The following is a 21506-nucleotide window of genomic DNA, read 5'->3' on the forward strand; positions in this document are numbered from 1 at the left end:
AATAATATCATAATAATAATAATAATAATAATACATTTAATTAAAACTGTAAAAAAACACCCTGACTGTCTATGTTTATAATAAACTAACTAATGTGTTGCCTTATTGTTCTATTCTCAACAGTAAAAGGATCAAAAAGCAACAGATTAATGTCACGCTGAGCCTACAGAGAAGTAACAGGTGATCTTACCGGCCGGTTATTGGCTCGGCGTGAAGCCTTTCTTCTTCTTGAGTTTTTCGACACCACATTGATGCTGTGATGCTTATTAAAATGACCACATAAAGGGAGACAAGAGGCTCTTCATGCCCGTGTTCATAGCGCTAAAAGTAATTGCTTTGCCCTAAGAGCTCTTGTTTATGTGCTTCCCCGTGGGTTGGCACTAATTTTTTTCTGAATCACATTGTGGGAATGTATTTGAATTAAAATGCTTCTTAATTAACTACGTGTTGGAAAGAAATGAGGCATAAGCTTGCTCCCCTGTCCATGGTTGTTTGTCAGATTCAATATTCACCTCAGGCCTACATTTACGGTGTCACCACCTGCTCCTCTGGGCCACTTTACTTGGGATTTCAATTCCCTCTTAGAATAGGTCACAGGTCAATGTCACTGGTAAACCAGTGCTTCAAAAGAAGCCACCAATTAATGACCTTGTGGTGCTGTTAAAGGGGCCTAAAAAGTTCAAATGTTTTTACAAGTTTCAATCTATTTCTGGATCATGCTTTTAATACTCCACTCATTAGTGAGGGTCCTTTGGTCAAAGGACATTATCATACGGATTGAGAAAAAGCTAAACATCCACATGCCAACTTGTTGCAATGCTGCCACTCAGAGGATTTCAGAGGTACACACCTATGTGACAAATGCTTACCAACTAAACTTCAGACGATTTCATTAGTGAAGTTATTTTGACAGCAGTAGCAAGCCCTAACCCCAAATGCACTAAAATGGAACCTTTTTCACAACGGAGTAAAATAGACCGTTTTCACAAGACTCGATTAATGACGTAACTTTGCTTGAAAGAGATTATTAGCGTGAAATTAAATTATTGGAAGAAAGGAGTGACAGGTGAGAGAACAGAGTGAAGTAGAAAATGCAAAGGGAGGAGGATCTGATAACATCTGAGGTATTCCCCTGATGGGAGGGTTTTACATCTCTACCATCTAACCGGCAAGCGTGGATCTCTCCTAGAAAGCACGCTCGCGCAGGAGACAGCAGAGATAAGGAGCTCCCCCCCCCCCTGCTCTCATCCTGCTGGCCCCTCTTTACTCTGCTTTTTGCGGTTGCCAGCTGCTCTCCACGAGAGACACTATCTGCATCTTCCTCTTTCCCTGATAATGCCGAGAGGATATCCGTGAGCTGCAGCACCACAGTGAGTCTAGCAGCTGATTCACCCTCATGGCATGTAGGTGGGACTGTGTCTCCACTGTGATGATACAGCAGAGCAGTAGGTAGCGAACAGAAGCAGGGCGATCTGCGCTAGTAGCGGGTGCAGTTTGGGGAGTTTTATTTTTCTCCACAGGGACTTTTTTTTCTGAGTGAGAGTGGGGTGAATAGATACAGACTGTGTGTGGAGAGTGTGTTTACCAATTGTGATGTGAGTTGTAAGGCAGTTTGGAGCCTTAGTGTGTTGCTATTTGTGTAAGGAAGAAAGAGAGAGGTGTTCACACCACATAGCCTTGCCCCTACTGCCCCTTGCTTGCTGGACTTAGCCCCGTGTTGGACAGGGATTACTCTGAGCCTCTTGTTCTGCTAAAGACAACATAATAATAGAGCATGCCAGGGCTGAAGTGTGGACTCCAGTGTTGCAGAATTGAGGGAGAGCGAGAGTTTTATGATTTGAGCTGCAGTGCTGTTTTACCTGCATATTTCTTTTGAGAAGCCCTGGCTAAAACATAAACCAGGTCACCACCCTATTCTCATTTTCCTCTTTATTCACGGTTAAATGTGCCCTATTTAATTCTCTTCTGTAAAGGTTTATGCACAAGTAAAATGAGTGTTCACAAAACTGCTATTTCTGCTTTATACATAGTTGTACATGGTAATGGAATAGGTAAAAAGTGATGGACGAGGTGGCATCTTTTATCACATTTTAGAGTTGAAGTGTTGTTAACTTAGTAGTGACACTTGATCTCTACATGTAAACACTGCTACATTAAGGAAAAGCCCTCTTGAGCCTCTCCTCAAGTAGGGATGCCACTCATTCTTTCTCATCTTTATCTGGCCTGATGGAAGCATAAACTTTACTTGACCTGATGGTTAGTGTTTGGGGCCCTGTAACATATGGTGTAAGCAAGTGGTGTAAGGCAGTGCCTGTTTGTGGGAAAGAATGTACTTAAAGATTGATCTGTTGGTTGTTGGAACTTCTGTCAGGATAAGTGCTGTATGTAACTGTGTTAAGAGATGTGAACATCTCTGTTAAGAGGGGAATGTTTTTCTGACCCTTCCATCTTTTGGTCTGAGGAAATATTAAATACATACTCGGAAACACAAGTTGCTGATTAGAACTGCTGCTATTGTGAATGATTCAGGGAAACTGTACTCAAATATACTGTACTCATAGGGTTGAAGACATGAATCTAGAAGCAGAGATTATTTCAAAGTATTTCTTGTTTTCACCTTGAGTAATGTAATAAGACAACTAATGATGTATACACAGTCAATATAGAGCATCACATTTGTGACATTAGATTGTAGTATCTACATGTGACAGTGAAAACAAAGTGGATTCTTCAGTATATTAAGAAGAAAGCTGTGTGATTCAGTTCCTCTGCAGCAAGAGTTCATTTTCCCCTTTGGGACAATATTGTCACAAGTGTGGATGGTAGCTTGCTTTCAGCAAACAAGTAGACCTTCTGTGCTGCAGTGTTTGTAGACTAACTGGGGATGCTGCAAATTCCATGACAAATAGTTCGGAAGTAATGCGGCTAAAACAAAAGCCTCAAAGAATGCAGATTCCTAATTAACAGGGGATGCTGGTGCACTGCTGTATGTGTCCAGTGCAGCTCAGCAAATTATGAGTTGTTACCAGGAACAAGCCTGGCCCTGCCTGCCTGTGTGTGTGTGTGTGTGTGAGAGCTGTTTTACATGGATGTATGATTGTTTAAATGTGATGGTATGTTGTTTGTGCGTGCACAAATACTGAGCATCATTCCTGTTTAGTGCTCCCTCTTGAACTTTTCTTTAATGTCAACTCGTAAATCTTTTCACCCTGCTCAGTTCCTCTCCCCCTCCTTTTGCTGCATGGTGTTGCAGTGAGGCACCACCTTCTCTGGATTTCATTCTGCACCTTTATAGTCCTGACATTTTGCAGCTGCCCCCTCAGAATGTTCACCTCTTAATTCTGGATAAATAGTAATTTATTTACCTATGGCACAATTAATATAGAGGTAGGGTAAATACTGTTTATCTATTTACCTTTACCACGGTGTATGTTTGAGAAAAAACGACATATAGATTTAGCCTCTGCAGAGCAGCACTATTTATTCTATGGCTTTACTGTAGCTGTATTTCAAAGCTTCTGTTGAAGAATAGTGGTTTTTTTTCTGCTGTGATAGATTGTGGATGATGGTGATGGGAAAAAAAGGGTTATGGGGATTAAAAAAACCGCAATGACAAACGCCAGGCTTGAAAGCATAATAGTGCAGTTCAGTATATTATCACACACTGTCCCACTATCCATATTTTCAAGCCACCTGAATGGGACAAATAAGTCAGATTATACTCATGTTGTCCACCTGAGTATGAAACACACAGGTCTTTGTTGATATATGTTTCCATACAATTACACTGTATAATGTATTTGGTTTTTAAAGCTCTGTATAATTTATATACAATTTATATATGCAATACAATTCCAACAGTTTCTCAAGTGTCAAAGTTCCAGGGAATAATTGATGGCAGTACTGAGTAACAGTGGCAGCTAACTGAGAGCCATCCACCTTGCAGGCACTCTGCAGTAGAGCGGTTTTGTGTTAAACTTTTGAGAAACTAAATAAATGGAAAGCCAAACACAACGAATGATTGAAGCCTCAGCTGCTGTATTTCTATATAAACCACAACAAACACATTCTAACTACAACTTACGGAAGAAATGTGCTTCAATGTGTCCGACCAGAGGTTGTTTCTGGCTGTAGACCCTTATCAGTGTATTTGACAAATGATAAATGTATAGAAATAGCTCACTTCGCTCTCGCTCATTTTCTTAGATTTAGTTGTAAACAGTAGAAAAACCCAAATCATGTCCTTGCCTAGTCACGCATGAATATATGATAGACAACAAATACAAGTAGAGTCAAAGCCTAATATATTAAAGTCCAAACACCATCACCAGCCCCCCTAGCAGCTTGTATGTTTGGTATTCTATCCTGTGACAGTAACATGCATAAATGCTCTTGTTAAAGCAATGAATGCGCTCATCTAACAGAAAACAGTAAGGCCTGGTAAGCTAGCTGAGGAAGAGTGCTGAGAGAGCTGATCTGGCTGCAGTGCTTTATTTCTCTCCATTTATTACAGTTGACTGAGGCATTCATTGTAAGCAAATCGTAATGTGGTTTTGTATAGAAACACAGCTGTGTGGATTTGATACTATTTGTTTCCCTCCCTTAGTGTCTGTTTCCTCTCAACCTCACTATTTTCAATCTCTCTCTGTCCTGCAGCCACAACCTGAGGGCTACATCATTTCGGCACCCTGTCACAGGACAGATATCCCCTGAAAACACAGAATACACACTTCAAGACAGGTGAGTCACTCTTTTTCCCCAGTAATGATGCATACTCTGCATGCTTAAATGTACAGATAGGTGAGTTCAAGGTCATGCGGTTGGACTGGAGTCCAGAAATAGACTGGGAAATCACCCTCCCTGATGAAATCTATTATGAGGGGGGTGGGGGAGGATGTCTATTCAACAGTACAGTCAGTTTCAGGTAATTGGATGAGCATTGTAATAGTTGTCATCATATTGAATGTATTCATTACCATCATGGCATTTATAACTGACTGCACTCACTCGTCAGTGGCTTTGGATCCCAGGGACTCATCAGTATTATTCTTAAAATTATTGCCTAATGGAATTTATGGTAATGGGATGACTGACACCCATATACGCTTTTGACTGTGTTAATATCACATCTGGTGTCATGAATCTGTCTCCTCAACAATCAGCCAAGTTATTTATTATATTTCCTCCTGGTCCATTTAGGCCATTTTTCTCACTATAGTTGAAGTTATAAAAATGAAACCTTGCGTTGTGCTTCTGACTTTTTTACCAGCATTGACAGAATATCCCCAAATATCTCTCTATGGCAAGCAATTCTCTCCAACAAGTCTTTGAAATAAGAGGTAACATTGAGTTGTTTTATTTGCTGCCGTAAACTGTACAACGCCATGGCATGGCAGTTGTATTTATTATTGTTGCTTTATGTCATTATGTGAAACTCACACTGCAAAGCCGTCAAAGCTGCACGGCAGGTTGAGAGCACAATATAAAACAGCAGGTGTCTGATAGTATTTAAGCTGGCTGGTGTAATATGATCATGCATAGCACAGATTCCACTTAAGGCAAATGCAGGTTTAGATACAAGCATGTGACCTTCACACTCCCACTAATTAAAATATGTTCTGTTAAAGCAATGCCTTTAAGTTCTGTTGAGCCAGGGATTTGTATATCATCAAGATGCTTTAAAGTTACAGTTGCCTTACTTGCATATTTCACCGTTGAAATCATTGTTCTTTTAATGTGACATGCCAGTCACACTATGGTCAAATATCATCAGTTTTATTCACCTCTTTTAACAACATGACAAGTATGATATGAGAGGAGCAGGCAAAAGTTACAAAACATAGTCTATTCTTATTTAGATTTGGTAGATCTTCTTACAGTTTTAGGCTGAGCATATATCCACACTTTCTCTTACTTAAGCTAAGCCACAGTAAACACATCCCATGAGTTAAACACATCTCCTGTGATATGTTCTATTTTTTATCATCGTTAGAGGTCAGTAACGTTCTCTGTTCATCAGAGATATTGATGACTGAGAAAGATACGTTTGTCAGTACATGTTAACATTTAAAGTAGTCTGTCCAACTGGTTACATCCTTTCCAGTATTTCCCTAGGTATGTTATCTTTTAGCATTTATCTTCAGTTGTCTGAAGGAGGAGAGTTGAAAAATAACATATTTTGTGCATATGGGTCAACTCAGTGTAAGTGGATTTTAAGCAGCTATTTTACCTCTAGCATCTAATCCAATCCTCTCTGCAGTACACACACACTACTACATGTTGTGTACACTTTCCTTCAAACCATGTCTTTTTGCTGTATTGACGCATACTTGGGGCCTCTCTCTTGCACCCTTTTTATCACAAAGCAGTTTTGGAGTTTAGTTAGAGTGTAAAAGCTGGGTTGCAGCCTTGATTTCTAATGTTTGATACACAGACATTCCTGTAGCAAATGTTGCTTCTGTTAACTTTAACGGGGATGTTATCGGATTATTCTGTGTATAATGATATCTGAAAAGCAAGTTGGTTTCTTCCATGAATCATTGACTGCCCTCCAAGTAAGGAGAACCTCAGTGTGTTCCCTGGAGACCCGTATCGGATTGAGGACAGAGCGAGAAGGAAATAGAGCTTCAGGAGGTCCTTCCCCATGGCGGGGTCGATCAGCCTGTGCTTTGATGGCCTGGAGGCTTTGCCTTTGTTATAGATTATCACACTATGATCAATTCGTCAACTCACCCGTGTGTTCCCAGTGCCTTAAAGGATTAAAACATGTCAAATATGCCCTCATTTCGATCATACAGTAGCCAGAGAAGCTGAGTGAGATGGAGCTTAGTGTTTTTCCCCCTACTACACTACGTTATGTGAAATATCACTCCTCTCAACCACATGCCACAACAAATCTCCAGAGGAACTGTTCCAATGACAGTTGTGGTAAACAGTATGAAAACTTCACATAAAACAGCAGAAAGTGTCCCCTTGATAGGACAGAAGCATCCTGTAAAAATGCTGGCTGCTGTCCAAGCTTTGAGTGCAGACACTGTAGGTTTGTTCCACTGTGGTCTCTCTCTTTTTCTTCTTGTTTACCAACTTTTTATTTACGGACAAACACCTCTAGCTTATCATCTTTTCCTCAGCTTCTGTGTTTTACAGCAACACAACGCAGGAAAAAACAACAGGGTAGTGCTGCATTTAGCCCCTTTGCAGGAACAATGCAGAGGCTAGCAGCAGTGTTGCCAGAGAGGCAGGTCACACATGGTTTCCTTTTGTAAGTTCACTCAGTCAGGAAGAGGCTCTGCTAAGTCCTGGACAGTTGCCGGACACTTTTGCTGGCTAACTAGGTGCAGATGATTTTTACAAATGTTGCGTAATGAATTACTATACGTTTAAAGTGATGTATTCATAGTCATACAATTAATTAATTAATTAATAACACAAGTGCTATTGAACAATCATAATATGAGGTTGTTTCCAGGTTTATTACAGTCACTTCATTTGAATCCATTGGTCTGCATAGTTTTATGGTTCAGTTCTCTGGAGGTTTACACAAAGTCCACATTAAATATCAGCTGGAACGGCTTTGTTATCAGAACAGAGTACAATTCCTGAGATACATTTTTGGGACTTTGTTAAATCAAACTGATCATGGCTCCATTTTCAGCACTATCTATGATGCATCTCTTTTTGAGCACGAAGTACAAGTTTCTTCAGCCTGGGAATAAAGTCTTTGAAATAGTATTGCTACATGAGAACAGAAATGTACAGTGTAAACAAAGGTTGTTTTAGGCCTTAATACCTTCTTTGTAATGAAATCAATAACAATAATTGTCACTTGACACCCAAACTTTGATTTCAACTAAGCTTAATTCTCATGTTGACTTCTCTGTATTCATAGTGATATCATGAGGTAATGAGGAAATGTGAGGTGCGATGTGGATAGAAGCTGTGTGTGTGTGTGTGTATTGTTGATAGTTTAAAATAGATTGTGTGTGATGGTAATGGGAACAGATTTTTCAAAAAGAGGGTGTGGTTGATTTTCTGATCTGGGTGTGTGTGTACGATGTGTCTGACAAGGGTCACTGGAGTGTTTGGCACACAAATCCTCCCCAGTTAACAGATCCACCGGAGAGCCATTGGCTGTGACAGGTCGCGTGGTGGTGTCAGGAAATAGTCATATCCTTTATATGTGAAAGCTCAGCAGCGGGGTGTGCTCTGTTTCCCTTAGTATCTGTAGTTGGTCCGACGAATTAAGAAGGAATATCACTGTCAAATGCTTCTCATCCTGTTCGTGTTACTGATCTTGTCGTCTGCTACCTTTTCTACTGTAGGATAGAAGCCCGTATGTCCAAGTCAGCGGCCAATCAGAGATCCCCGGGCATGGTCACAGACGCCTCCAAGGCTGTGACCCCAGCAGCAGTGGAGGCCAGCTCAGTGTCAAAGGTGAGGATCAGTGATTGTCTTCACAAAGTCTGTTGTCATTTTCTTGTCAGTTTTAACTATCCAATGATTTTTTCATAGAAAATCTAAATGTTTCTTTCAAACTCAAAATGTTATCCTAACTAAGCAACAATTCTTCTTGGGTTAGTGAATATCTTTAGGAACTCTCTTGATGTTTGCTAATGCTTTTGTTGATAAACTGGTTCAATCAACCCTAGACATGATCTAATTCTGATTATTGGCCACAAATAGAAATGATGTACACAAGCAGAATACAACTCAGATGCACATCCTCAGGGACTGGAAAGGGGTCTGGTGTACAGAATGCATCTTTGCAAAACACTTGCTGGTGTTTCCACAGTGATCATGGACATTTTTGCTGACACCATGTTTTTTACACTAAATATGTGACACACTTTGTCAATGTTTCAATACAACTGAACTATAAAGACGTTTTTTTGCAATTTTCTTTTTATTCTCTTACTTTGCAATAGTTTTCAAAAAGCAATTATTCAATTTAGAAATATTTAATACAAACACTTTTGATAATTGATTAAACTTTTATAACATTTTTAAATGTGAAATGCCAAACAATTGTATGGCCCTTTAAATGTTAACCTTGCTGCTTTTCTTGTCTCATGTAGTAGTACAGTACGCATCGTGTGGATCTGACAATATCGCAATATTGAAGAAGTTTCCTTGGCTTTTATAGAATACATTCTTAACTAATTTTCCTGGCATTTTATGGACCAATTTATTATCAGATAACCAGATAATGTAAAGAATAACACTTTTTATATGTCATTATTTGTGTGATTGACTCACTTTACCCTTTGGTGTTTTTTCATTTTGTCTGATTAAAACATGTCATATTTATGACTCTGTACGAGGTATTTGTCCCTTCAACATTTGTGTCTTTTTTTAGCCAGCTGGTCAACCCGACATACCCAGGTATTTCAGTAGAAATGCACCTGAAAAAGTACTATCAAAAAAATGTAGTCTGAAATGGCCTTGTCTAAAAATATGCCTGATTATAAATGGATGCACACATCCACAGGAGTAACCAGTTGGTATTTCCTTTTTCCTCATGAGTGTTAGAAGAATGGAGTTCCAGGAAAGTTATTTTTTCCTTATTTTTACACAGTTCTACTTTCTACTAAATACTATGTTTTATCTCAGGTAAGCAAAGTAAATTGGATTACAGTTCTTCAGTAAAGCCCCCACATAATCAACTCTTTTTTTAATGATTTCTACAGGGCTCCAGAGGATTGGGAAAAGTACACAGTTTTGGCAAGAGGGATCATGCTATCAAAAGAAATCTCAACATCCCAGTGGTGGTGAGAGGCTGGCTCTATAAACAGGTGAGCTGGTGTTCCTCTGCTTTATTGTTAGTCTTAAAGAAAGACCCCATCTGCCGTGAAAAGGAGAATGTGTGAGAACTTGGTGTAGAGTTGAATAATCTATTAAATATAACCTTTACAAGTTGAATTCTCAGATAGCCCTTACAAATCTTACTTAAGGTGTAAGACACACACACATTCCTGTCCAAACTCAGAGTAAGGTTAGTTAAGGTTAGTTTATTTATATAGCACATTTTCAGACACAGAGGCTATTCAAAGTGCTTTACATTAACCAACAAGTCCTCCAACTCATACGACCAAATGGGTCGATTGTTTAAGCCCTTATTACGACCAAATATGTCGTTTGTTCAAGCGCTTAATACGACCTATAATTACGTTTTAAAGTTGTCGGCCTCTAGTGCTCCCGTTGAATGCAAACGTTACAGAGGGTTGTTTATTCACAAATAACCCTCTGTAAAATCCTAAATTGTAGGATAGTTTGGCCATTAAAACGCTTTATGATTAGATTTCTAGCGAGAAGTATATATTGTACTTTTAGAATCCACGTCCAGTCGTTATGTAGGATCTATAGTTTGATAGATATTACGAAGATGATTTGAGGTTTCGTCAGGAGAACGTGTATATGCGGCAAGCTTCCATGTAAAGTTACGGGTTGAAAACAGTATTTCCGGTCTCAACGTTTTCATAATAAAACCAATGATCAAATGATTTAACAGTGATATCTGCAGTACTCATCCACTAAAAAACATCAGTTTATCCTAGTTAATTATACAACATTAATTGGTTTAAATTGTGTACAATGCTTTTGTGTTTTTCCCATAGGTTTTTCTCTTTCGATTCTGAGAGACACATTTCTTTTTTCAGAGGTTTTGATAGGCTAAAATCACGCCGCAATGCACGTCGGGATATGGTGTTTATGTGATATGAAATCGGAAAACATTTAAAATAATAATAATAGTTTATTCCGAGTGTTCTTGCTTTTCTCTTTGAAAGTCATCACATAACGGCATTGTAATACACGGTTCGGCTGCATTAAATATTACATATCTGCCGTAGATATTTATTTATAGAGCCCTGATCAGAAGACCTTTTGACAAACTGGAAGAGATGCCGCCAAAACTGAATACGTGACGTGGACCATAAATATATCAACAATTAAACAACATCTTCCATTTATTTTCACACAATACGTCTCCTTGCAGTATCATCACTAATTCGGCTGACTTTTATATTTGATCCAATAAGTAGATAGTCTGTATTTACACCATAACGGTGCACAGCTGAAAGAAAGGGACTTTTTTGTAGTTTTTAAAGATATTACTGATTTTCTGAACTACCTTTCCAACTCCTCATGCAGTTGACTGTTACAGGTCTATACAAGTTCATGGTACAATGCATAAGCTTCACATCGAGAGACTGAAACTGTATTCTCCTTTACCGTTCTGTTTTAATTTCACAATAAAGTGAATAGTCTTATGTTTGATATTATGTTTTATTAACTAGACCACTGGTTTTTTAAACCGCACCTCCTAGTGGTTAAAGCACGTTATTGAATTTAGTTGTTGAATAAGTTATATTTGATGAAAACATTTAAATATTAAGAGTAGCCTACATACAAAATAGGGGTCAATGATAGAAATATAGAATAGAAAATATCAAGAAGATACTGTAGTGATCTGTACAATAAAACAGTTTAGTGCAGGACGTCCAAAGATATTAACAGGAGGATGTGCAAAACAGACAAACTGATAAGGCTGTATTTTACTCAGGTGTAACTAAAGTCTGATTTAAGGGTTGTTTATATTTCACATCATTAATCAGAATCTGCAAAGTAACAAAAATAAATGTAGAGTAAAAATACCAGGTTGACCTCTGAATTGTAGTGGAGTAGAACAAAGTAGTACATGCTGCTGTAACAAAAACATTTCCCAACTTGGGATAACTAAAGTAACTTATCTTAAGATGATCGATGGCTACTGCCATATTTTCTAAATGTGCATCTGAATCTTGACAAGTGCATGTTTCAGGCTTATCAATTAACAACAGGAGGGGTCACAGACATAAGACCAGCTGTTAAATAAAGCTCTTCTGACCTTAGCTGTCATGTGGGTATATTAATGCTGCCCATTATGGGCACAAGCAATTTTCACCCATGTATTAATTATATGTTTTAAATTTGATAACACCAATGTGTTTCGTATCCCCTAAATCTCCAGGGATGTATACAGTTTAATACTGGCAACTTCTAATTGTGGGAAATACGAAAACGTCTTTTAAAAGTACAATTCCCAGTAGAGACGTGCCATAGAACATGTTGCAAAACACACAATAGCCAGCATGTGTAATTCTGGGGGGCTGGGCTGGGCTGGACCCGTCCAACTCCAGTTTTGGATAGTCTGGCGTGGTTCCATTCCATTTCGAAGAGCTGTTTGACACTCGGCATAACCTTGTCGCACTGCCACTCCAACATCCAATCACAGAGCTTGAGGTCTAATCACGGGGTTTGTAAAGCAAGGCGGATGTTGTAGTCCCAAACGATAGCTGGGGATTCTGGGTAGTGTAGTGTCTTCGGAAACTCTGTAGTGTCTAAATTCCGAACAAACAATTTGTTTATCCGAATTGAAGGTTAAAAACACAAAAGCATTGTACACAATTTAAACCAATCAATATTGTGTCATTAACAAGGATAAACTGATGTTTTTTAGTGGATGAGTAATGGAGATATCACTGTGTAATCATTTGACAGTGTGGTGAATACTTCCGGTTTTATTATGAAAACTTCGAGACCGGAAATACTGTTTTCACCCACGCTAACTTTACATGGAAGCTGCCCCATATACAGTACAGGTTCTCCTGGCGAGACCTCAAATCATCTTCGTATATCTATCAAACTGTAGATCCTACACATCCACTGGACGTAGATTATAAAAGTACAATATACACTTCTCACTAGAAATCTAATAAAAAATCATTTTAATGGCCAAACTATTCCACAATTTAGGATTTTCTAGAGAGGGTTATTTGTGAATAAACGACCCTCCGGAGCGTTTGCAATCGACAGGAGCATGTTGTTTCTTACACGACCACTAGAGATGCTACACTTTAAAACGTGACTGGGTCGTATTTAGCTGCTGAACAATCGACCTATATGGTCGTTTTTTGTAGGAGGACAGGCTGACATTAACACACAATAGTATCACAAGGGTAAGTGACCACATGTGCGTGTTAAATGTAGACACAGCAGATTTGTGCCAAATGCTGCAAATGAAAAATAAACCTATATAAATTGATTGTTTTAATTATATGAACAAAGCCTTCTCTCCCCCCTTGCTTTCCACTCACGGTCACTGCATTCCTGAACTACACTTTTAATGAAAAAGAGAATTGAAATGTGTTCCTGCGAGGAGGATTTCTTTACACGCTGTGTGTTGTGCTTCCCTTTACCTCCAGGACAGCTCTGGAATGCGACTGTGGAAAAGGAAGTGGTTTGTTTTGTCAGACTACTGCTTGTTCTACTACAAAGGTGAGTCTATGAAACATTCACATTCTCCTCTAAGGGAAGATTTGTTACGGTGTGTGAAGCAGGCAGGACCCAAATGCAGATTAAAGTGAAAATTCCTTTATTTCAAGGCTAGGTGATAAACAAAGACAAAACAGAACACTCACCGACGAACTAGTCATGACACAAGACGAACCGACACTGAACACAGGAAGAGACAAGACTAAATACAGGGAGGGGTAATCACAAGACGAGAAACAGCCGGGCAGGGGAGGAGAAACACAAGGGCCACAGGTGAAACCAATCAGACAACTAGACACACCAGGGAAACTAACGACGGGAGGAAAAACACAGGGAAAAGGACCAGACAATATACCCAGAGGAAAACATGACAGGGAGAACAGCAAAACACCCAAACCAAGACATAGAAAACGTGACATAACACAATAATCGTAACAGAACCCCCCCCTCAAGGGACGGATTCCAGACGTCCCTAAAACACCAAAACAGTCCCATAAACGTCCAAAAAAACAATGTCCATCAGGGTGGGTGGAGGGGGACCGGAGGAGGGACATAAAACTAGGGCCACCAGGGTGGGTGGAGGGGGTCAGGAGGACGGGTTTGGGCTGACAACCCAGGAGCACCGCGGAGGATCCGGAAGGGATCTCGGGCGGACGGCAAGGCAGAAGCCGAGAAGGGGGACTCGGGCGGACGGCCCGGGGGCAAGACAGAGTCCAAGGTAGGGGTTATGGAGGGGCGAAGGCCACCGCGGGCGAACTCAGGGGGCCGAGCATGAGGGCGAGGACCGCGGCCGGAAAAGTCAGGGGGCCGGGCTCGAGGGTGAAGGCCGTGGCTCTCAGGGGGCCGGGATCGAGGGTGAAGACTAGACAGCTCCGGAGGCCGGGCAGGAAGGCGCTGACGGGACAGCGCCGGAGGCCGGGCAGGACCCGGTGTCGGCCGGACAGGAACCGGAGCTGGTGGGACAGACCTCGGCAGGATCCCCCACGGAAGAGGACCAGGACACGGGATTGGCAGGACCCCCGGCAGGAGGGCAGTCGGCGGGACCTCCAACGGGACAGGACATAGGGTTGGCAGGACCCCCGGCAGGAGAGTAGTCGGCGACACCTCCAACGGGACTGGACATGTAGCCGGCAGGACCCCCAGCGGAACCTCCATCGGCACAGGACGTAGGGTTGGCAGGACCCCCGGCAGGAGAGTAGTCGGCGGGACTCCCAACGGGACAGGACAAGGCGCTGGCAGTACCCCCGGCAGGAGAGTAGACGGCGGGACCTCCAACGGGACAGGACAAAGGGTTGGCAGGACCCCCGGCAGGAGAGTAGTCGGCGGGGCCTCCAACGAGACAGGACAAGGAGCTGGCAGGACCCCCGGCAGGGGAGTAGACGGCGGGACCTCCAACGGGACAGGACAAAGGGTTGGCAGGACCCCCGGCAGGAGAGTAGTCGGCGGGACCCCCAACGGGACAGGACAAGGAGCTGGCAGGACCCCCGGTAGGAGAGTAGACGGCGGGACCTCCAACGGGACAGACATACGATTGGTAGGACCCCCGGCAGAGGAGTAGTCGACGGGGCCTCCAACGGGACAGGACATTGGGTAGGGACTTGAGACGTGACTCGAGAAGGGACTCGAGAGGGGACTCGAGAGGGGAACTAGAGAGGGCACTGGAGAGGGGACTAGAGGAGAGCCTAGAGGAGGGACTAGAGAAGGGAACTCGAGAGGGGACTCGAGAGGGGACTCGCGAGGGGACTCGAGGAGGGACTAGAGGAGGGACTAGAGCAGGGACTAGAGGAGGGACTAGAGGAGGGACTAAAGGAGGGAACTCGAGAGGGAACTGGAGAGGGGACTCGAGAGGAAACTGGAGATGGGACTGTGGCAGCTGGGGCCAGAGCTGGGTCTGGAACCATGGCTGTGGGGGCCTGAATTGAAGCCAGAATCATGGCTGTATGGTCCGGTTCTGGAGCCGGAAACATGGCTGTAAGGTCCGGTTCTGGAGCCGGAAACATGGCTGTAAGGTCCGGTTCTGGAGCCGGAAACATGGCTGAATGGGCCGGCTCTGGAGCTGGAATTGTGGCTGCTCGGGCTGCTAGCCTGGCCTTGCGACGACTCCTCTTAGCAGCCGCCTGAATACTCCGTGGACCTCCATAAGCCAGCCGAGTTCCGGAATACAACTCCTGGACAAGAGCAGGAACTGGGGCAGAAGCACGGGTTGACTTCAGGCGGAACCCACCAAGGCGTATGGTGCCAGGTTGGGTATTGGGAGACATGGAGTTAGCATGCCCGGGGCTAGCAGGCCAGGAATCACATGTTTCAAGTAAGTCCAAAATCCAGTCAGGTAAGAACTCCACAAAACATAGTTTCTCTGCTGCCATCCGGTGCGCCTCTACCAGAGCGGCCCGCTTCCGCCGAACACTGGACGCTCCCTTCCACCAATCGAAGCAGCAAGCCAGATAGAAGGTAAAATGCTGTAATTCTACCTCCCATGGATCATCTGCTGGGTCCATTTGTTGGTCGGTTCGTAATGTTACGGTGTGTGAAGCAGGCAGGACCCAAATGCAGATTAAAGTGAAAATTCCATTATTTCAAGGCTAGGTGATAAACAAAGACAAAACAGAACACTCACCGACGAACTAGTCATGACACAAGACGAACCGACACTGAACACAGGAAGAGACAAGACTAAATACAGGGAGGGGTAATCACAAGACGAGAAACAGCCAGGCAGGGGAGGAGAAACACAAGGGCCACAGGTGAAAACAATCAGACAACTAGACACACCAGGGAAACTAACGACGGGAGGAAAAACACAGGGAAAAGGACCAGACAATATACCCAGAGGAAATATGACAGGGAGAACAGCAAAACACCCAAACCAAGACATAGAAAACGTGACATAACACAATAATCGTAACAAGATTAGTATCGTGATTAAAACATTTTATGACTACATGTATGACATATCATGCTACTTCTTATTCTCCTCGACTTTCTCTTCCTTCCACTTCTCCTTCCTTATTAACTTGAGTGTTTTATTATGGGATGTAATTTGTGATTGTGTTGCCAGAGCATTTACCTCCTCTCTACAATTAATCATACTGAATAATAGATGAGCCACATGCCACCTCGTGCTTCATGCAGCCACATGGCCTGGACCAGACAGGAGTCACCCATGATATATGCCTTGCTAATTTTCCTGCTGTTCATAAATCTGCAGTCACTTGTAAACATCGTAAAAGATCTTGGCAGAATTAGAGATTGTTGTTTGGGATTTTCCAATACTCTGTGTGTGTTCTTTCTTCACAGACAGCCGAGAGGAGACTGTGCTCGGTAGCATCCCTCTGCCCAGTTATGTCATTGCACCAGTTGAAGCTGATGATCACATAAACCGAAAATACGCGTTCAAGGTAACACTGAAGTGCCATTGAATCCGAGGTTATGTCAATGGGTGGAGCAAAATGTGTTTACTCCTGCAGATTTCATTGCTACATTTCTATTTGGTAGCATCCCTCACATAATACTGGTTTTCTCTACTGTGGTCTCGCAGGAAGGAAGAGTGGGTACTCCCAGCTGCAAATATCAATTTTTTCCATTGTTTTTTTGACAGTTTATGATTTACTATCAGGGCTAGTTATAGAACTTCAAGGCAAGGCAAGGCAAGTTTATTTATATAGCACTTTTCAACACAAGGCAATTCAAAGTGCTTTACAAAAAATGAAAGACATTAAGAAAATGGCATCTAAAATCAGTCATTAAAAAGAAAAGCTAATAAAATAAACATTAAAAGAAAAAATACATGGATAAAAGTTACAGTGCAGTCTAAGATATGAATAGTTCAATTAAAAGCAGCGACAAAAAGAAAAGTCTTCAGCCTGGATTTAAAAGTAGTCAGAGTTGCAGCGGACCTGCAGGTTTCTGGGAGTTTGTTCCAGATATTTGGAGCATAATAACTGAACGCTGCTTCTCCATGTTTAGTTCTGACTCTGGGGACAGAAAGCTGACCAGTCCCTGAAGACCTGAGAGATCTGGATGGTTCATAATTTAGCAGGAGGTCAGAAATGTATTTTGGGCCTAAACCATTCAGTGCTTTATAAACCAGCAGCAGTATTTTGAAATCTATTCTTTGACACACAGGAAGCCAGTGTAAAGACTTCAGAACAGGAGTGATGTGATCCACTTTCTTAGTGTTAGTGAGGACTCGAGCAGCAGCGTTCTGAATCAGCTGCAGCTTCCTAATAGATTTTTTAGTGAGAACTTCAGTACTTGTGTTTCTATGGCTGCTTGTATAACAGTAAGCAGCCATGAAACTCTGATGTGTTTGCGAAGTCTTCTTATTTTGTTACATATCCAGAAAAGGTTTAGTATGAAACAAAATGTATCTAAGCAAAATAAGAAAAAAAATAATGGTTTATTTCCTGCACTGAAACGGGGGTGTTTTGCATTTGATCACAGAAAAACTTTTGGGCAAGAAAGATTTTGTATTCAACTCAGCATGTGACTTAGTATATCTAGTCCAGTTGTGTGGAGTGTTGCTGAACTTCTGACCTCATGGTGGCTGATTTTATTTTCAAACCCAAGGGTGGGTGTTCAAATCAAATCAATCAAATCAAGTTTTATTTATATAGCACATTTATAAACGATTTTTGGTCGAGCCAAAGTGCTGTACATAAAATAAAAATAGCCTACAGTAGAGACACTTTACAGCAAATACAACAGCACAGATTGTACAGAATATCAGTATGACAATACGACACCCTCTATCCTTAGACCCTCACATCGTACAAGGGAAAACTTCCAGAGAAAACCCACAGTTTAAGGGGAAAAAATGGGGAAACCTCCTGGGAGAGGGATCCCTCTCCCAGGACGGACAGACGTGCAATAGATGCCGTGTGTAAATCGAAGAGATAATACATTTTACAGCATATAGACCGAATGTTAGGAAATGCATGTGTCTGTAATAAGAAGATGAATCCACGAGGATGTCAGCTACAATCCTGTGGAAGCCATCAGGGAAGCAGCATGACGAGACCCAAGGCAGGACCGCAGAGACAGGTTCAGCCACGGCCCGAAGTCCACGACTTAATCCAGAACTCAGGATAGAGGATCCAGGACACAGGACTACAGCAAGAGGATCAGCCTCGACTCCGGATCCCGGCGTAGATATAGATACAAAACAAGAAAAAATATTTGGCTGGGTTAATCGGAACAAGAGAATACACAGACACAGACAGAGAGGGAAAAGGTCATTGGATAAAAGTTATTCTTGATAACCCTCTAGAAAGATCTCATGAACTTCCCTATAGTGTTACTATAGATGGCTGCAGTACATGCCTTTATGTATTCTGCTCACTTGTGAATTCTGATTTTATTAACCTTTTGTGATAAGGGGCAGAAGTACACTGGCCTTCGGTAGCCCTACCAGTGTAAAGGCTGCATCAATGCAGTTTCAATATGGTGTGCACAGTGCGAAAGCTTATTTTTTAAATCTGAATGGCACATAATAACTTGCCTATAATACTTTACCCAATAGACCCAGCCCACTTTTTATAATAATGGCATTTGTATTTTTAAATGTGTGACAGCACTTTTCCTTAAATGCGGCAAAGTCATTTTCTGTTTTCTGTCTGCGGATTTTGCCAGTGGACTGAAAAGGATTTATGTATTTTGGTTATGGCAAGGGTGTTAACAGTATCCAGCTCCTCCTTTGTGGAAACACAGAGCTTGTTGCAAAGAACAATAGTGCCTGATGTTTGATGCACCACTGCAGCTTCAGGGCATCCTGTTGCAATCCTATCAGCTCCTTTGTACTTTGGCTTTTGTTCTGGGATCCTGTGTGTACTGTATGTGTATCTGAGTGTGAGACATGTCTGTGTAAGCGTGAATGTGCAGTACATGTCTCCTGTGTTTTAAATATCATATAAGATACAATGGAATTTGTATGATAATTATGCTGCTGCTGGATATATTAATTATGCATTCAGCATATTCATCGTCTCTTCCCACCACTTGCTGGGGAGTATATGTAAGGTTAGGTTAAATGAGCCTGGGCTCTGCTGCATCACCCTGTATTTAAGAGATCCCTGTTCTCCCAGCTCTCTCTGAGCCATCATGCATTAAAGAGTAGGAGATTTCATTACAGGTATCCAAGGGGCTTTGGAAATTCTCTGTTACTGCTAAGTAAGCATGACAGCATCTCCGTTGTTGTCTGGTGTTGTTCAACAACAGGATTTTTAACTGTTAGAGCTGCTGACAGACAGTGTGTGCTGGCCTGAATAATATCACATGTAAACTGAGACTCGACAATATAGTGTAAAGTATTTATACTCAAGTTTACTTAAAGCACTGACGCCATGATGATGTGTCAGAGTGTAGTCTCCACTCTTTTGATGCTGAAACTCATTCTTGCTTCTGTGACGACTGCCATAAGACCACAGCTGGAGCCATTTATGTTCTTTCTTATTGAGTCAGCAACTTCCTGTTATTTTTCACATCTTACTGTGTTTCTCTCATTCCCTGTTGGTCAATTGCCTCCCATTGTGACCCGGTGTGTGTGCGCGGGCGGAGTGAGTACTGTTATCTGCAGGCAGTCGTCCTCAATCACACTGGCTTCCTGTCTTGCATGACTAGGTATTTGATTTCACTTCAGCCTCATCAGTTTTACTGCCACCCTCACCTCATTTTGTTTCATACTATGCTAGTAGCTGATGGATGCACATGTCTAAATGTACATCAAAGTTTCATCATGTACAGACATGACTACAGTTATCTATGGGCAACACCAGAGCACATTGGGTTCATTAGTTTAAGTATTTTGACAGGAATATATTTGGTAATGAATTTAAAAATGAAGGGGACTACTACAAGACTGCAGTACCTACAGTAAACTGCACACGCAAAATGTCCTTTGAGAAAAGAGACACAGAGAGCACTTTATCCTCAGTTAGCCAGAAACCGTTTTCAGAAATGTGGTTGTTGAACAAGACACTCACATTGCCAAGTCGATTTATTTGATCAGTCTCATGTACCCGGTGGCTTTGGTATTTGTCTTGTGAAGCTGCCTATCATTTATCACATTGTCATTGTCATTGGAGTGGTGGTTGTCTCAGCCGTTTTTCTTTCAATCCTCTCTGATTTCATTGCATTACTTTGGATGTTTGTTGACATCAGCAACCCCCCTTGCTGTAAATCATTTGTATTTATGTTTAACAATACAATATACTGTATGTGTTTTTTGTTTTGAAGCAGGCTCATTGTCAGATTCTTAGGTGTGATTTGCATTCACATATTGCCTAAAGATTGTTATAATGATTTAATTCCCAATTTCAAGTCTTCCAAACTAATACATTCTGGTGATCATTGGTGGGTAAGGGTATTTTAAACAGCTCAAATACTTCATACAGTTTATTCACTTATAAGTTTAAAAATCACATTGACATGTTTAGATGTGAAGCCCGGTGTGAGGTGCTGTGGACATTTTATTAACAGACTAATAAACGGGCAGGGCTCTCTTTAAATTAAGTCTATTATAGCACTTGGTATAGAAGTGTATTACATATTTACCCTAACCCTTTTATTAAGGGTAAATGGAGGTATTTCTGTGAGGAAAATCAGGATTGTATTTTCATAATAACTGGACCCTTTTTCTTTCACTGTAGATAACCTCTTGCAGACTCTGCCTCTTTCTATTGAGCATGTTTTGGTATTTGACTTTGTGAATAATGAATATTATACTCTTTTGACAATTTTTTCTGTATATAATTCATTTCATTCTTGTGCTGTAAATGCTTTTGTTGCATTGTTGACAACCATTCATGAATGTCGTTATTAGTTATCAATTCATGTGAAATAGCTTACACAAAAACATTGTGTGGAGCTCTGCAGTATTATTAAGCAAAACGACTTAATCTTTAGCACTCTTTTACTTATATAGATACGTACCATGTTTTTGCAGATTTAAATGAGAAGCTATGTGTACTACTATGAAGTAAGAAGAAATGTGCATTCGGTGTGGGAAAAAACGAATATGCTGCTGAATGCTCCTTCACTGCTGGTTGTCTGCATCATAATTGTGTTGATTTGGTGCCTAACTGTACCAAAAAGCTTGGAAAGATTTACAACACTGCATAGAACTAATAAAAGGTAAGGTAATGTTTGTGATAGGTGGTTATGTATATATTGACCAATAACAGGTGGCCATCATTTAC

The 21506-nt window shown here is 41.4% G+C and overlaps 1 protein-coding gene across 15 annotated transcripts in view; it reads left to right on the forward strand.

Annotated features, from left to right (window-relative positions):
- Positions 1–21506, forward strand: part of plekha7b (pleckstrin homology domain containing, family A member 7b) — a 69728-nt gene that overhangs the window by 26056 nt on the left and 22166 nt on the right. For 13 of the 15 annotated variants that reach the window (XM_034217613.1, XM_034217634.1, XM_034217718.1 and 10 more), the window contains 5 exons: positions 4657–4740; positions 8322–8433; positions 9687–9791; positions 13242–13314; positions 16609–16709. In XM_034217613.1, coding sequence (XP_034073504.1) covers positions 4657–4740; positions 8322–8433; positions 9687–9791; positions 13242–13314; positions 16609–16709 — 475 coding nt within the window. Of the gene's footprint in view, positions 1–1291; positions 1371–4656; positions 4741–8321; positions 8434–9686; positions 9792–13241; positions 13315–16608; positions 16710–21506 lie in introns of those variants that run through there. The other 2 variants (XM_034217695.1, XM_034217710.1) reach the window with 2 other exon arrangements.

Source organism: Gymnodraco acuticeps, unplaced genomic scaffold, assembly GCF_902827175.1.
Source record: "Gymnodraco acuticeps unplaced genomic scaffold, fGymAcu1.1, whole genome shotgun sequence".
Classification (NCBI taxonomy): Eukaryota; Metazoa; Chordata; class Actinopteri; order Perciformes; family Bathydraconidae; genus Gymnodraco; species Gymnodraco acuticeps.